We start from the raw sequence: 18,115 nt of genomic DNA on the forward strand, positions 1-18,115 counted from the left end.
GCTGTCTGTAATGTCTGTATCATTGTTTGTAGTATGAAATTATTAATATTCGGCTGTGGTACTGGTCTGTATGTAGAATTGATAATCATAACCAGTAACCTGTAACCTGGTCTTAGACACCTTATCTGACCCCCTTTACATAGGATTTGGTGACACTACAGAACCTTAGTTGCAACCCATGTTCTATATGGTCCCAGTTTATGTCAATAACTTCACAGAGCCCGATGGAAATCAGGGTCTTGTCGAGCCAGGCACTGCACAGACACGTGTTAGGAGACAGCCCCTGCCTCAGAGAGCTCCCGGTCTAGATGGCCCAGGCAGACAAGGGAAGGATCATCCCAGCATTGTGCAGGTGGGGAGCTAAGTGACTGGTCAAGGACACACAGGGGTCTGTGGGAGAGTGGGGTTTGAAGCCAGCTTTCCCGAGGCTTAACCCACAAGCAGATCTGTTTTCCCTTCCCACAGGTTCCTTCTCCCACTCAGCCCCTGGGATCCACTGCTCCCGGTGTCGCCTCTGCCCTGCCACGCCGCCCTCCATTTGAGGAGGATTTTCCTGGCCCTGCCCCTGGAATTCACAAGAAGGGCACGAGACGCATCTGTGCAGCCAGGGGAGCAAGTGGTAGGCTGGGTCCCCAAGGATAACTATTGGCATTTCAACTTCCCCAGTGGTAATTTTGTGGTCTGGGAGCTAAGTCCCTTCTTACAGCTGCTCAAACAGCCTGGAGTTCCTAAATATGCGAGCGTCATGCATCTTTCCTGGCCATCCCACACTGATGTCAGTGAAACGTCCCTTGTGATCCACCAGTGGTTGCAGCACCATTGAGAAGTACCCCTTGCGGTTAATGTACTGGTTGGCAAGGTGGTCCGGTGCCAAGATGGGGATCTGCGTTCCATCTATTACCCCACCACAATTAGGCAACCCCACTGCGGCAAAGCCATCCACTATGACCTGCACTTCTCCCAGAGTCAGTACCCTTGATAACAGACCATCAATGATTGCATTGGCTACTTGGATCACAGCAGCCCCCACAGTAGACTTGCCCACTCCAAATTGATTCCTGACTAACTGATAGCAATCAGGTGTTGCAAGCTTCCACAGGGCTATCTCCACTCGCTTCTCAACTATTGGGGCAGGTCTCATCTTTGTATTCCCGCACTTCAGGGCGGGGAAAGCAACTCACAGAGTTCCAGGAAAGTGGCCTTATGCATGCGAAAGTTTCACAGCCACTATGAATCATCCCAGATCTGCAAACTATGTGGTCCCACCAGTCTGTGCTTGTTTGCCGGGTCCAGAATTGGTGTTCCACTGTATCAACCAGCCCCAGTGCCGCCATGATGTCCCAGTTGCCACAGCCTGTGCTTTCAGGAACATCTTTGTCCATGTCCTCTTCAAAATCCTCCTCTTGCTGGCGTCTCTTAGCCCGGTTCTGCACATACTGCAGGATAATGCACGAGGTGTTTGCAATGCTCACAACAGCAGAGGTGATGGTGAGCTGAGCTGAGCGGGCTCCATGATTGCTGTGGTATGGCATCTGCATGGAAAAGAGGCACGAAACGATTGTCTGCCACTGTTTTCAAGGAGGGAGGGGCGACTGACAACATGTACCCAAAATCACCCGGCATTGGGAGCTTAACCCACAATTCCAATGGATGGCAGGGACTGTGGGAACTGTGGGATAGCTGCCCACAGTGCTCTACTCCATATATCGATGCCAGCCATGATAGTGAGGGCGCACGCTGCCGACTTAATGCGCTTAGTGTGGACATATGCCATTGACTGTATAAAATCGATTTCTAAAAATTGACTTCTATAAAATCAACCTAATTTGGTAGTGTAGACATACCCTAGTTCACCCACAAACTAATGGCTGGATACAGGAATTACTGGGCAAAATTCTGTGGGCTGTGTTACGGAGAATGTTGGATTAGATGGCTCCTTCTGGCCTTAGAAAATCTATGAATCAGTCGATAAGTGTGGCAAGGATATTTTTCATTGAAGAAGGCAGCCAGTGGCCATATTTTAAAGACTGATGCATGGGGCATTTGACTGTCCAATGTGAAGGTTTCTTTTAAAAAAGTTAAACTTTGCCCTGTAATGGAGAGAGTCAATGGTTACGGGTGAACGTCTGACTCAGATGGTCGCTTTAATGGGTGTTCCTCGACCAGGAGTACAGCTGGTGTGAAGGAGTGTTGGTGAGGGACAGAAATGCTTTGACCCCAAATCAAGACAAGCTGAACGTTATTGTCTGCGCAAAGCTGTCTTTGTTACCTTACAGAGCGGACCAAGGAGGAGGTCAAGCCTGCGAACTGAGGTTCCTGAGGCACATCCCTTGGAGAAATAAAACAGGCTGCATAACTCAGTAGGTGGCATTGAACTTCATATCAAAAGGATGATGCACTTGATTGAGATGCCGAAAGATTTTATCATGTGCTACGATGACTTTAGTTTGGCAACTCATCCACGCATGGTTGGCAGAGTCTCCAGTTGATGCAAGACTTTGGCATTGGGACAAGCGGAATGACTTTGTGTTACTGTTCTGGTCCCATGAAGTGCATGGAGTAATGGGGGCTTGGGACCTGGGTGGACAAGTTTGGGATGCCTCTTCCAGAAGGAGTGGCGGGAAGAGGGCCGTGCAATCCTCCCATCACAAGAAGGAATTATTGGAGCAGTGTCCGGTTCTTTCTTTCAAGTTTTACTGAAGGCAGGAAAAAGCTCAACAGAGCAAAATGCTGCTTATGGAGAATGGATTTCTAGTGGGGAAAAAGGTCCATCTCAGAGAATTCAGGGTGGGTCACAAATTGTTCTTTTACCAGATGAATTAAAAGAGGCCATGCCAATGGGGGCTAATTGCTGATGTTGTCTCAGTTTTGCTCCTGTTAAGATAACGAAAAACACTGCTGTGAAATACCACCCATTTAATAAGCTTTGGGCTGATTTCAGGGGCGTAGCCCTCTCCTTTGCAAGAACCTATTCCCTTAAAAACTGTTGAGAAAGGAGTAATCCCTAGGGCGATGCAGAACAGAGGGTGGAGCAGATAGTTCATGGGCTTAAAAGTGTGAACAAGAGAATGAAGCAATATTGGCCATTACCTACTGCCCACATATACAGGAAGCAGAAATTGACTTGGAACATTGTGTTCTTGGCTCCAGACACTAAAGACATCAAGTCACATCTTAAGCTGTGTAAAGGGGCATGGATCTGTTGAAGTCAGTGGGCCTAATCTGCAGCTGATGTAGGGGGGCATCGCTCCATGGAAGTCAATGGGCCAGAGAGCCCTCAGCTAGTATTAAGTCAACTTTGCGCCATTGAAATAAATGAACGATGCTGACTTATAGGAGCTGAAGATCTGGCAGCATTTTCAACCAAGCCTGGTTGAGATCCCACTTTCATAAAGGAAATCTGCTATCCATTGACTTCCTAGGTGGGGCGTGTCTTCTCTGCACGCCAAATCTAGTAGAGCAATCCTTGCAAGTAAGGTTCTCCCGCTCCACCCTGCTCTTTTTCTCTCCCTCTTCATTTCTTTCTGAAGCTCTCACCATCCTTCCTTTGCATTCAGTTCAGACTGGTGGTAGGAGGCCCACTGGGGACCAGCTTTACAGATTAAACATCTCTTGTCTGACAGAACTTGGTTTTCACCTTTGCTGGTGACCCACCCGCCCCCGGACACAGACTTGAAGAACGTGTTTTCAGTGACTATAACTCCCTACACAACAGCCACATGGGCATTTTGCAATGACATTGATGACCATTGTGGCACTGGCTTTTGAGACCCCCACCCCATAATGCTGTTTGGGGAATTAGAATGCACATACCAGCCTCAGGATTCCTGCAACCCCTCTGCACCCCTGTGTGTGCCCCTTGCCAGCTGCTCGCACGGAGCAAACGCCCAAACCGTGCCTCTGAAGCGACCTGGCAGGTGTCACTTTCTGTACAGATTCCAGAATTCTCACCTGGGCGTGCCGGGTGCAGCGCATTGCACAAGGCTCCAGATATCGTTAAAGAAGGAAAACAATAATGTCACTGTCGGAGGGCGTTGTCTGAGTGTGTGCAAAACTTAGCTCAAGGACAGTATAAAAGCATCTGATCTCTGCGCTGTCTCACCACACCTGACTGATTGTCTTCTCTTCCGCTCTCCGAGACTCAGGTAAGGCTGTTTACGAGAAGTAGGCTTAGTATTTACATTCTGGCTTTTCTAACCACCTGTCTTGTATCACGTTTTATAAACAGGGGATATTGCCGGGCTGCTTTAGGGAGATCACGAAGCAGGATCCCCCCCACCAAAGCAGGGATAGGAAATGCTGCTGGAGGTACAGGATAGTCTCCAAGGCACACGGAGAGGGCTTTAGATTATGTGTTTGAACATCAGGGGAGTCAGACGCAGGGCTCATAGGAAAGGTAAGTCAGGGAACATCCAAACGCCTGCTTTCCTCAGGAAAAGCTGCCTTCATTGATATGCTGCTGGACTAACGCTGAGGAGAGCTGGGTTAATTCCCACTCTGCCATAGCCTCCCTGAGTGATCGTAATCTCTCTGTGCCTCAATACCCCATCTATGAATTAGGCTCAATAATCCTTTCTCTGCCTCATCCCCTCTTAGAGGCAGGGACTGTCTATGCACAGCACCTATTGCCATGGTGGGCTTGATCTCAGCTGGGACCTCTCGGAGCTATTCGAAAACCAGTAATAACATGATACTGTTCTTGACACCGTTTGCAGACTGGACACGCGTCGATCAAGGTGGATTGAGACAGAAGGGAGCATTCATTCGCGTGTTAACTGTCTTCCTATTGCAGGTTTCCTAGACACTCAGCGAGATGACGAGCAAGCTGGAAAAAGCCTTGGATGAAGTTATCGACGTGTACCACAAGTACTCCGAGAAAAGGCCCAATTCGGATGATTTCCTGCAGAAGCATGAGTTCAGGCAGCTGTTAAAGCAGCACGCCAAGTCATTTCTGAAGTGCACTCTGCCGGTAAGCTGAGACACGGCACTGTCTGGGGGGAGGTGCTGGGAGTCTCCATGATGGTGATTTACCGCCCCTGGGGATCTGGCCTATCCTTTCCCTTTGCTTTACTTCTTGGGGAGACCTTCAACACATTGGTGTCCTGAGAGTCAAGTGGGGCAGTAGAAGTTAATCTGAAAGCAAATCTATTTATGCTGCTTTAACCCAAAGTTTGCTCCACCAGCGTGGAGACGAACACTCGACTGATAAACATCCAGAGAGCAAGAGAGACTGAACTTTATTCTGGACCTTCTCTCTTCCTGTCTTAGGCAAATGCCTTGATGGAAAAGCAGGCTCAGCTAGTAAGGACCAAAGAAATGGCTGAGTAGACTCCGAGAGATGGATGGGGATTTCCTGGTACACACAGAGGGTTTTCTCAAAGAACTTTCACTTTTCTATTTTCACTGTAAGTGATTAGTAGTCAGCTAACTCCCCCTGAATGTCACCGGGGGCCGGGTGTCTAGCAGCCCTTTGGAGCTTTCAAATCTCTCCCCAAATGCAGAAGTCACAGAATAGTATTTTGCTGTTAAAAATTGCAAGGAGCATTCAGTGACCACTGCTGGCACTGGGCAGTGCAACCTCCTACCACCCTGTTGCTAATGGAGTCTTCCTTTAACTCTTCCTTCTTTTGCAGTACGGGCAGACGGAAGAAGAATACATAGAAGACCTGTTTCAGAAGGCGGACAAAAACAGAAATGGATACCTCCATTTCGAAGAGTTCGTTACCACGCTGGCGAAATTGGCCATACATGCTCACAATATCTCACACGAGCCTTGTGACGAAACGCCTGGGAAGCCGGGCGATGGGCAGGGGCAGGGGCATGGACACGGGCATGGACATGGGCATGGCCCCAATTAATTTGGGTATGAGCCTAATTCTGACCCCGCTGCTGGCATGGGTGTCATGGCTGTGGCACTAACCCCAGCAATGGTCCTAACCACCCAAGTCAGGGAGACTCTGAGTTAAAACAAGATGAAATTTTGCAAATATCAAATGTAACCAGAGAATTTTTGCCTGTTTGGGCTGATAACATAGCAATAAAACTTGCCTCTCACGCAATCCCTTGTGTCTCTCTGCTGTGTTCTTCTGTCTCCTGACAATGGTGTAACCTGCTGGGCTTGTGCGCTAATCACAGCATGTGAGGGCTCCTGTAAATGGGGGTGGGAGAGGAAGGGTGGCCTGGCAGATAAGATACAAGCAGGAGTCAGGCAGTATGTGCTCTATTCCTAGCACAGGACTGGGAGTCAGGACTCCTGGGTTCTGCTCTCACATTTGCCACTGACTCAGGAGGTAAACTTAGCCAAGTCATGTTGCTTCTCATCTGAGTGGGCTGGGAGGAAGGATTTTTCTGGTGGGTAAAATGGAGGTTCTGGGAGTCGAGACACAATGGTTCTATTCTAAGCACCAGCCAGGATTCCTGGGTTCTGTTCCCACTGCTGCTCCACTTGGACATTGGGTAAATGTAGGCAAGTTGCTTCCTTTCTGCATTCCTCAGCCTTGGCCTTCTGCCAAACGGCAAGGCAGAAGGCCGTAGGAAATGAAATACAGCTGAGTAGCAGTGAGGCTGGGGCAGTGTGAGCAGGGGATTAAACATGACACAATCATGCAATGCTGTTCAGACACAGGCTAATGCCATATCAGGTTGCATTCCCACCTGGTTCGTTCAAGTCCTCGCATTGTACTCACATTGGGGAGCAAATGGGACCTGATCCGATACAAGCATGAGCAGAATACAGTGGACAGCAAGTCGTCTGCTTCCTGCAAGGGAGCGGAGGCAGAGTGCAGGACATGGCCTGACACATCTTCCTCATGGTGCTAGTGAGATGCTCAGCTGTGCATGCCGACCCCTGGCCTCACTCCTCTTCCTAGGCAGAGGTCTTGTGACAGAAGCGCTCTCCTTAATGCTGGGTCAGCTTCTCTAGAGCACCCGTTCTCTCCTATCACTTTATACCCTGTGTTTATGTGCACAACAGTCCATGCTTGCAAAGAGCAATGAGACCACCCTGACATACAGCTCTCACTGGAGCACATGGTCCCATCCTGATGTTCCCACCTCCGAAATCCACCGTTAGCTCTGGTGACCTGGCACTTTGCTGGGTGGATGGTCAGGCAGAATTGAACTCTGGACTGTCAGTGCTAAAAGATGAGCCTTCACCACTTGAGCTATAGAAGTAACTCCATTCATGGGTAGCGTTAGTAGACTCTTATCCTCTCCTGGAGCAACCACTTGAGTGGGACATGCAACAACCACTGAGCCAGCGGGTTACATTTGCAACCATGACTATAATATGCCCATCCCATCTCTGGCTGGATAGGGTACAGTCACTTTTATGTAGCACCACAAAATCACTTAGCCCTGAATCACCAGCTTCTGGAAAGTGACCAGCATGTTCTACATCCTGGATGGTTTAGCAAGGAACTCCCAGACTAAACGGTGTGATGAAGATAGATCTTATCCTAGCAAATGGGTACAGAGGAGCCTGCCAGATATCAGGCGATGGACTTTCCTTTGTCGTAGGTGTGTGTCTGCATCTCATCCCAATAGGGCCGACCCCATTCTGGGGTCCAGAATTGTGCCAATAGTTGGGTTTTCCCAGTCTCCATCATTTTCCATATAGGCTCAAAAGACTTTTGAAACCCTCCTAGCCAGGGTGTCTCAGCCAACACCTCCTGATCCCACATATTGACTAACAGCTGCAGCCAATTGTTTGGCTGCACTCATGGTTCAGTCTTAAAAATGTTCCAGAGACCAAATAGCCAAGCGTAGCCCCGTTTATTGTCAAAAGGCAGAACGTACAATATGACATGCAGCCCCTCTGTCTGGGAGGCATATTCTCACCTTACACACAAGGTGTACTTCAAAGAGATGCATTTCACTCAGCAGTATTTATTACCAACCTTTCTCTGCATCCAATCCACCAGTTCAAACCAGTTTCTTAACTTGTTCTGCATCTTGCTTTATTCTGCATGTTAGAATTCCTGGCACTGCTCCGTAAGGTACGTCCTCGTATTGCCCCGTGCCTGGTTCGGTAAACTCCACTCCAGACAGTGATGAGCCATGACACGACTCTCTAAGTGTACTGGGGAGAAAGTATTCATGCGCCTTTGCTCTGACACGGTTCCTATTTTCGAATGTCAAGGCTGACTTCAGCTTCGCAAAGGGTTTGTGGGATACCCGACGGGGTGAACAGAACTGTGGGCATATGGTTCTCAGTACACAGTATATAATTGTACTGTAACAATACCAAGCACATAATACCTGTTAACATGATGTATTGGCTAACACTGAACTCCAACCTTCCTGACTCCTGCTCCTTGCACTCGTCTTCCCTCTGCCTGAGTGCTCAGGAAGGATAATCTCTCTGGAAAGCCACCAGCCCCTCCCACAATCCCCAGCAAGCCTGGTTTCAAATAACATACTTCCTCTTATGACATTGACTCCTCCACTCACTCCCTTCACCTGAGGAGGTGCTAAACCGATCTGAGTGTCCACACCAAGGTTTGTGCTCGTCTACCTTAAATCGGTTTTTAACTTTTTAAGCCAGTGTGTGCAGACAGGACCCAGGAGGCTTTTTGAGGCCATGCAAATCCCACCCAGGGGGGCTGGTATGCTAGATCGTGACTTTAGGACTTCATAGAGGAGGTACTGTCATTCAGGTCCCAACGCTGTCTAGGCACAGAGGCAAACAAAGGGGATGGCTGAAGGCTGGAGCTGATTGTTTTGCAGATGTGCTCATTGGAATGCAAAAATTTTCAGCCTGGTCAAATGGACTCATTAAAGGAGATTGCTGCCAGCTGCGCAGAAAAGATTTCGGTCTGTGTAGATATGGGGCAACAAGCAACCAGATCAGAACATGTTCTCTAGATTAACTCCCATGATCTATGAAATCAGAAACGAAAAAAAAGAGAGGCTATTTTGGAGGCAATTGATACTAAATCTTCCAGAGTCACTTGAAACCGGGAGTCAGTCCCACGTGAAACTGGGGTCTGAGCTGTTCAGGGATGGGAGACAAATCCAGGGAGTTTGGAAGAATGACAGCACTGAGTGTATTCAGGGCCTGACAGCCTTTACTGATTGCTCTCCACCTGTCTAATGCCCAATCAGTGCATTCTTTTTTGGGCTGACTAAATAGGTATGTTGCAAAATGACAAAAGCAATTTTGTACTGGAAGAAAGGCATGCAGTTTTTGCAGCGAGGGTAATTAACTACTGGAACAGCTTGCAAAGAATCAAAGAATATTAGGGTTGGAAGAACCTCAGGAGGTCATCTAGGCCAATCCCCTGCTCAAAGCAGGACCAACACCAACTAAATCTCTTGCCTAGGAATGTGGTTTTTGCCACGGAAATTTGGTGAAAAAAACCCAACAACTTTTGGCTGAAGCTAGAAAAATTCTATTCAGAATTGCCATCACGTGCCCCCTCATGGGGGTTGTAGTTTGGATTTCTCATGCCCTTATTCTTCTCTACAGGCTCGCGTCCCTCATTGGACTACATCTCCCATGATGCACCTTGACCTCCCCTCTTGCTCAGCTGTTGCAGTGTACCATAGGAGTTCCTAGCCACGGTGCATTCTGGGAGATGCAGCCTGGCTAGGTAACCTGACCCCTGGAAAAAAGAAGGGGGCATGAAGCAAACAACTCCCAGGAGACCCTGAATTGCAATGTGTCAGTTTTTGGGGCTGCTTCTTCCTCAGGAGAAGCGGAACGTTTCTGTGGAAAGTCAAAGAATTCATTGAACTGAAACCTGAGGGGCCTGTCGAAAACCAGTTTTGATGGCAGGTTATCAGCCTGCCCTGCCTGAAATTTTCCAGTCCAGCTGGGTCCTTGGAAGAGAGGGCTCTAGTTCCCCCACAAGCTGTTGGGCTCGGTGCAGGAATCCCAGGGGAAGGCGGGAGGAGGAGAGTCATCTGGCCCATGCTCGGCAGGAGGATGAGAGGATCCTAACGGTGCCTGTGTGCTCCCAGATTCAGATGCAACCTTCTCCCACACGAGTCCTCAGGTCCTGTTCTGGCTGGTGAGGGCAGAGGGGTAGGGGAGAGAATATGGGATGTGTCCAGGAATTAGGGCAATAGCGGACAGAAGTTAAGCAGGAAGAGACAAAAAGCTGCAGCCTTCCCCAGCCAGTGCTGTGAGGGCAGTGCCTGGATTCCCCAGGGGACAGGAGGTCTCCCCAACCATCCCCCTGCCGGTGAACAGCCGCTCAGACTCCACCGCTGGAGCCCCAGCGTCACATGGCACACCAGCCCCCCAACCTCTCCTTGCTGGGACCCGGACGGGTCTCCCATGAGCCAGAGTCTTCCTGTGGCCTCTGGCTGGGCAGCATAGCAAGGGCTGGCCCTCAGCTTGTCCTCAGAGAGCCGTGTTATGTCACCCCCTCACAGGGCATGCACAAGCGGGGGCAAGCAGGGGCACAGCCCCCCCCCCGATAATCATCCGGGGGCACAGAACTCCTCCGGGGCTGGGGGGTGGGGACAGCAAGCTCTTACTGGGGCCAGGGTGGGGAGAGAAGTAGGAGCTCCCTCCGTGGCTGTGGGCGGGGTGGGGCGGACGGGACAGACAGAGAGAGGTGAGGAGATCCAGCTGTGGCGGGGGGTGGAGGGGTTAGGAGATCCTACCGCGGTGAAGGAGGGGCAGTGGAGTGAAAAGCAAACTCCTGCTGTGGGTGGGGGGGAGGGAGGAAGAGGAAGCCCCTGAGGGGGGAGGGAAGAGAGAGCTCCTGGGGGTTCACAGAAGGTGTCCCTCCAAAAGGGGTCAAATGTAAATTCCTGCGCATGTCCCTGCCCCCCCACCCCCGGTAGGCGCTAGGCCAGTATTGACTTGCGTGGCCCTCACCTACACCTGGTCTGGCAGAGATATCAAGCAGAGCTCGGAAGTTCGCTCATCCTCTGGGAGCGCTGTTCTTCTGACAGTCACATGCACGCCACACACCTTGAGCTGGAATTTGACGAGCGGGGTGCAGCAGGACAGGTGGGTGTGCAGAAAAATGACAGAAGGTCCCATTGAAGAGAGCCCTTGAGCCGGTTTTGCAAGTCCGACAGAGGCACCAGGATATGGGTTCTGGTTGCAAACATTCCCTGACCGGCAGGAGGAAAGGACAAAGGTACTGCAAGCTGACTCAGGGACAGCACGGACACCCAGCTCCGACTGCCTGTTAGTCCTGCCTTTGGGCATGACAGAAACCCAGAAACAGAGCTCATGTGCTCTCCCGTCTCCTGCCCCCTATTTATCGTAGGAGAGGCTATGCTGCCGAGTGAGGTGCCTGGCTTGAGGAGACATACTGGCGCTAGCTACATAGAGCATGGTTGCGACAGCCCAGGGGACTAGCCACCTTGGGTACGTAACCAGGAGAGACTCCCGAATCTTAGAGATTAAGGGGAGAAGGGACCACCAGACTGGCTAGCCTGACCTCCTGTATATCAGGGACCCCAGCACCCCCATGCTAAATCCCCACATTTGTAGGTATAGTTGGGATTTTATTGTGCCCTGTGCATTCCTTTGCATTTATCAACATTGATTTTCATTTGCTATTGCGTTGCCCAGTCACCCAGTTGTGTGAGATCCTTTTGTAACGCTTCGCAGTCTGCCTGGGACTTAACTATCTTGAATAGTTTTGTATCATCTGAAAATTTTGCCACCTCCCTGTTTACCCCTTTTCCCAGATCATTTATCAATATGTTGCACAGCCCAGGTCCCAGTACAGGCCCCTGGGGGACACCGCTATTTACTTCACTCCATTCTCACCCTTTATTCCTGGCTTTTACCTGGAGTGCCTGGCAGTGCTTCCAGGATCATCTAATGATCCTTAATTTTAATTTAATGACAAGCTTTTGTTATCTTAATCACCCTGCCGCTGTTCAGAAACAAACTCCCTGCCCCAAGGGCGGCAGTTGGGAGCAGCACAGAACTCATCACTTTCCACACTCATAAGAGGTCTCTGGGGCTAGGGCATGTGCTGGGAGCAGACCTCAGGGACCAAACTCAGGGGTGGGATAGAGCCTCCCCTGCCCCCCAAATGGTGCCCCTGGCTCAGAGCCTTGGCCCTCCCCCTCCTGTCTCCCATCTCCCGCCCTGGCCAGCCCTGCTGTTTCAGAGGAAGGAGACCAGGAATACATTGGCGGTGGGGGTACATGTGTGTGAAATTCTGTTCTGACCTCTACAGGGGGGCCGGCTGACATGAGCTTTTATGAACATAAGACGTAAGCTGGAAGTTGGCCTCAGCCCCACCCTCCCACCATCGCAAGCTGCCCTGTCACACACAAGTCGCACTCAGAAATGCGCCCAGTTCTCTCTTAAAACTCATGAAGTTGTTTGTTCCTGTGACAATCAGGGTCCACGCTCCCCCGAGGGAGAGCGGAAGGTTTAAACGGTTCCTGCTCTGAAGGCTGATAGACTGAGGTTCTCGCAGACTAAGAGCGAGTCCTCCGTGAGACCCTCCGGCTTCCAGCCCTCGAGGGACTTGGGGTGAGAACGCTCAGCTGGGATGGAGGAAAGTGTCCGAAAGTGCAGGAACGTCGCCAGTGACCCTGGAGTGGGTGTGACCCGTCATAAGGGTACACTCTGCAATGTGCCCAAGATAGGACAGATGACTTGGAGGGAGTGTCTATACTGAAGTAGGAATCAATCTGGTAATTACCATGAAGGGAGAGAATCAGGTTGCAGCATGAGCCTGTGTGGAGCAATCGCTGCTGAAACAGGGCTACAGAAAACTGCATAAAAGGTGTGAGCAGAGTAGTGGGAGCTCGATATGTCATTGATCCGTCTCTGAGAGTCCTTAGGAGACATGGGTAAGTCTGTTTATAACCAGCTCTTCTAAAACCTTGTAACCCAACTGGTCACCACTGAGCAAAACATTTGGACTGAAACTTCTAACATCAGCTGAACTAATTCATTGTTTCTTTCCAATATCCTTCACTTGGTCTGTGGCTGGGACACAGGGCTGGGTCTGGCGGCAAAAGATCTGAGGAGATTGCTGCAGAAGAAACCTCTAAGATAGGCCATCTGCATTGGCAAGGACCACGCCAGGAGCAGCGGGGCTGGGGTTTCAGCATTTCTTTATTACCCTCAGCATGGCACTAATGCCCAGACACCCCCACCTGGGTCAGGGCCCCTTTGTGCTGGGTGCGAGATGGTCCTGGTCCCAAACGGTTTGTAATCAAAGGCCCAAAATGTCCAGGGGACCTAGAATCCAAACAGGAGACAGGAGGTGCAATGGGCAGATCTGAACTGTGTTAGAAGTACAGGGGTCTTCTGATTCTGATCTGTCCTGGGATCTGCCATGGCTACCCCCCACCCCTGATGGCAATGGCCTAAAAAGGCGGCATTTTGGCTGGGGTACGACCCAGATCTTTTTGTACTTGAAATATCTTTCAATATTTCTTTCTTCCCAGATATTTCCAGAGCTCAGGTGAGGCAGCACTCAGACACCACCCATTAGCCAGGCCTCCTGTTCTCTTCGCTGCCTGCCTGGTCAGCCCCATGGGCCAGTGCAGGAAGGAGAGGTGGGCCATGGCTTCCCTTCCTCCTTCTCCTGCCCTCTTTGGTGGGGCATGAGTAGGGCTGCCGGAACGCCCGGTCAAAAAGTGACCCTGGTGGCTCCAGTCAGCACTGCTCACCAGGCTGTTAAAAGTCCGGCCGGCAGCATAGCAGGGCTAAGGAAGCTCCTGCCTGCTGTGGCTCCATGCGTCCTCTCTGTTCTGCAGAGAGGCCAACCGCTCCTTGGGGAACAGAACCTGAAGGGTATCAAAGAAAGTTTGCCCAGGGCACCATTTTTCCTAAGGCCTTTCATGATGCCGTTGTATTTGCATCCTATGCTTGGGTTTAGTAAAGCAAGCCCTGTAAGAGTTTTCCTTGGGGCGGATTCCGATGCCCTTACTCATGCGTAGTAGGGCCATACTCCATACGCAATCCTAGTGAAACAGAACCTTAGGGGGAAATTATTGTCTTTTCTGCACAATATTTTGGCAGAAATGATTTTTTTCCCATTTTCATCGACATTTTTCTTAATTTTTGGTTTTTCAGATGTTTTAGTTTTGGTGTTTTTGAATTTTTGAGGAAAACAGAATTTTTTACAAGAGAAATCTGCATTTAGTCAAAAAAGCCATTTTCTGTGAAAAGCAAAACAAAAAAACCAAAACAAAACACCCCCCACCCCAAATAAACCTACACATGTTTTGATGAAAATGTTTTGACCCTATTTTGAAGTCAGTGAGATTCCTTCTCGGCTAAAGTGATACTTAATGTGGCAACAGGAGAATCTAGTTCTTTCTCTCCGTCTCACAACCACTTACTCCTTGTTACTAACACTAACGTGTTTTACAATCCACTCTTATAAATCCCAACAGAACGTCACTGCAGTTAGTCCAGAGTCACTTGTAAATGGTATTGTGGTTAAAAGCAATAGCACTGAAAATTAGGGTGACCAGATGTCCCAATTTTATAGGGAGAGTCCCGATATTTCGGGCTTTTTTTCATATGGGCTCCTATTACCCCCCACCAGGGCCGGCGCTTCCATTTAGGGCGCCAGGATTATTGGGGGGCGGCATTTTGCTGGGGGAGCGGCAGGCGGCTCCGGTTGACCTGCCGCAGGCGTGCCTATGGAGGGTCTGCTGGTCCCGCGGCTCCGGTGGACCTCCCGCAGGCATGCTTGTGGCAGCTCCACCAGATTCGCGGGAGCAGCACGCAGGGCGGCGAAATGGCTGTGCGCCTAGGGTGCTAAAAATACTGGCGCCGGTCCTCCCCTTCCCACCCCCCCCGTCATGATTTTTCACACTTGCTTTCTGGGCACCCTACTGATGACGTTTGCTACAATAGATTCTCTTATGCATGTGAACAAAGGTTGTTTTATGTTATTGGCTAAATCTGATACTTGAGGAAAAATGATTAATACAAACAGTAGCGGAAATTATGGACCAAAATTATTCTTATTGAGAAAAATAGTAATAGCTGATTACAACCGGACATACCCAACTCCTTTGAAAGATGCCCGGTGGCTGTGGTGTACCAGCCAGCGTTTGCTCCTGCATTTTTTATAGTCTCTCCCTGGCGTTTTCTCCAGAGACACACTCAGATGAGGACATACAACAGCATGTGATTCTAGTGGGGTTGCTCACCTGTTGTTTATCAGGTACATTTTCATGGTTTGTTACTGACACTCCTTTCAGAGCAATTTGGCATTTTTCATAATCGATGGAAGTTGCAGATAACCACCTGTATCGCTGGTCACACTCATGCTGGGATCTTCGGAAAAATATGTGGGCCAGAGCTGAGCATTTGTTTCAGTGGCTATTGCAGTGTCATCAACCCCAAGCATTTAAAAATCTCAAGGTTAGCCCCAAAATATCATGAGATAGGGTGAAAAATCACGAGATTTTAAAAATATTGAGTTTGGGGCTCTTCCTACTTCTTGTCTGGCTTTTGATCCTTTAAAGATCCTGTTTTTGAGCTTCTCTCTGCAGCACCAAGGGTTTGAAATATACTTTTGGTCTATATTGAAAGCTGAGAGTCTCAGACAATAACCTAATGGGAGCGGAGCTGTTTCAAAAATCCTGGCTTTGTTCCATTAACTACGGCAAGAGGAGATGATTTTGGAAACACGCTGTGAAATGATTAACACTTACAGAGCTGGGCAAATGCACATGGGTATAAATATGTTCCCTAAAATGTGATCTCGATACTGAAGCAGCACGGGGGTCAGAGACTCATTTTCATACTTCTTATTTTTTTTTAAAAAGTTTAAGCTAAACAGCTAGTGGAAGCAATAAAAGAACCGGCATAACGATGTGGCTTTGCTAAGATTCCCTCTGATTTCTGCTCACGCTCATCCAAGTGTGTGCTCCTCCCCTCCAGCGTCACATGTGTTCCTTGGTGGTATTTCATGTGACATCCCAGATGCTGATACCCTCCCCTTGGTATAACATCTTCTTGGGTATTATGCAAACACCTGGAGGCCCCAGTTGAGACTGGAGCCCCCGCTGCGCTGGGCACTGTTCAGACATCTAATCAAGGGCAGTTCTAGACCCTTTTTACACCCAAAATCAGAGGTTCTCAAACGGGGGGCGGGGCAGGGGGGTGGAATGTATTCGGGGGGGGCGTGAGAAATATTAGGAGAGCGGTGGCTGCTGACTGGGCGCCCAGCTCCGAAGGCAGTGCTGCTGCCAGCAGCCACAGAAAAGTAAGGGTGGCAGGGTATGGTATTGCTACCCTTATTTCTGTGCTGCTGCTGGCGGCAGCGCTGCCTTTGGAGCTGGGCACCCAGCCAGCTGCTGCCGCTCTCTGCTCTGCCTTCAGAGCTGTGTGTGTGTGCGTGTGTGTGTGGGGGATATGTACTTGTGTGGGGGGAGCAGGGGGAGGCGGGGTGCAAAGCACCACAGACTCAAAGAAGGGGGCCGTGATCACATACGTTTGAGAGCCACTGCTCTAAATGGACAAGGCAGAATCGTTATCTCCATGTTACTGATGCAAACCGAGACCAGTGAGATTCTGTGGCTCACCCAAGGTGATGCAGGGACGGGCACTGAACACAGCTCTCCCGAGCTTCAGTCTGCAACCTTCAACCCAAGACCTCTGATGTGATCAGTAACGCTCTGCAGGGCGTGACTTTTGCACTGCATTTTCTAAACTCAGAGCGCCCCTTTGTGGTGTATGTTATCGTTACCCTGGCAGAGATGGCAAAGAGAGAGAGTCCAAGTAACTAGCTAAAGGCCGTAAAGGACGTTCCTGGAAGTTTCTTTGCAAACATGCAGAACAGGCCTGGATGCCGTTCCAGCCCCGCTTTTTGAGAGCTGGAATGGCGTTTCACAGCACTGGTGGCACTTGCGTTTGGCCCTTCCCAAGCACAGCACTCACCTGCAGCTTATTTGGAACCAAAACTCAGCAGTTCCACCCTGGCCCTAAGGTCCGTTCTCCACGCTCCCTCTCAGATTCAGCTTTCACTCCCTGCAGCACCATTGCCATGAAACTGTGACAGAAATAAAGGCGCTGGACAAAATCTTCTCCTATTCAAATAACTAAAGGCGGATCTGGTTTGTGCAGCCCTTGTACATGCCACTGAAACCTAGGGGCTCTGAAAGAGCCCAGCTAAGTGAAATTACTCTGCTTCCGTGGCAGGGCGGGAGGTGTCACAAGAGAGCATTATCTCTGTGCACGTGTAAATAGTGCAGCTAGTGGACAATTTTCTGCGGGAACGTGTCAGTTGTAAACGGAAGCGTTGTTTGGAACAGAACATTTCAGTTTCTCTTTTCATTGGTTATTTTAGAGGATAAAAAAGTCACAATTGAAATGAAACTTTTCCATTACCCCACTGTTAATGTCAAACCCCTTCTGGTTAGAACCGTAAAGTCCTCTTGGCTTTGGCTTGGGGAGATTCACATTCGCTTCCATGTACGGAAGGCCGGTGAGGATCAGACAGCACAATGCAGCATGTGTGCATGTGGAGGGGAGGTAAAGTGATGTGTGTGTGGTTTCCATCTAGGATTTCCCATAGCCATACCCCACTTCTTTTCTGTGAAGCCTCCAGATCTCCCAGCTAGGGCAATTCTTAGCAGCATCCTGCTGAAAGAGTTCAGCACAGCAGTGCATGGTTGCTGCGCAGTCAGGTGCTTTTGCATGCTGGAAACATCCACGTGGAATTAGCATACAGGGACCAAGCACCCTCCTAGTCAGCCACTGTAGCATGCCAAGGAAAGGCAAATACAACTGAGCAGGACCAAGGCTGACTTTAAGTAACAGCCTGATGGGACTCCCTGCAGATGGGGATGCCAGAAAATGACTTGATTCCAAGGGCCTGACTGCATTCCTGCGCTTGGGACAAGGATGTGTTGTGGGAGAGCAAAAAGGGCTTTAATCTTTGCACTTCCTGTATCCTGGGGCCAGGAAAGGGCCTGCTTGGCCTTGGGGTAAATTAGAGCGGCCTCAGGGCTGCCCTAACATGTGCTTTTCCCATTGGTCCCTAGAAGTCCTGAGGAGCAGGGAAAAGTCACAGTGCAGGATGCTTTGGCCACACCCCAATCTACTCCCTACCCCAGGAGGTCTGAGCGGGCTGATGCCAGCTCCTCACTGGCTGGGGAGTCCCTGCTTGTGGGAGAATCTCAGGGGGCCACTTCCACTCACTTGAAGGCC

The 18,115-nt window shown here is 49.9% G+C and overlaps 2 protein-coding genes across 2 annotated transcripts in view; both read left to right on the forward strand.

Moving 5' to 3' along the window:
* Nucleotides 1-18,115, forward strand: part of ILF2 (interleukin enhancer binding factor 2) — a 270,325-nt gene that overhangs the window by 154,208 nt on the left and 98,002 nt on the right. The gene's annotated exons all lie outside the window — the stretch shown is intronic.
* LOC116832753 (protein S100-A7-like) lies at nt 3,941-5,858 on the forward strand. The gene is made up of 3 exons (XM_032793740.2): nt 3,941-4,145; nt 4,793-4,969; nt 5,634-5,858. Exons 2-3 carry the CDS (start codon nt 4,814-4,816, stop codon nt 5,856-5,858), a joined length of 381 nt encoding a protein of 126 aa, XP_032649631.1. The 5' UTR covers nt 3,941-4,145; nt 4,793-4,813.

Source organism: Chelonoidis abingdonii, chromosome 11, assembly GCF_003597395.2.
Source record: "Chelonoidis abingdonii isolate Lonesome George chromosome 11, CheloAbing_2.0, whole genome shotgun sequence".
NCBI classification, from domain to species: domain Eukaryota; kingdom Metazoa; phylum Chordata; order Testudines; family Testudinidae; genus Chelonoidis; species Chelonoidis abingdonii.

What these genes read in the sequence shown, in the direction of transcription:
- LOC116832753 (XM_032793740.2), top strand. Translation starts at nt 4,814, where the DNA reads ATGACGAGCAAGCTGGAAAAAGCCTTGGATGAAGTTATCGACGTGTAC. An exon ending in TTCTGAAGTGCACTCTGCCG is followed by an intron (nt 4,970 to 5,633) that starts GTAAGCTGAGAC and finishes CTTCTTTTGCAG; the next exon opens with TACGGGCAGACGGAAGAAGA.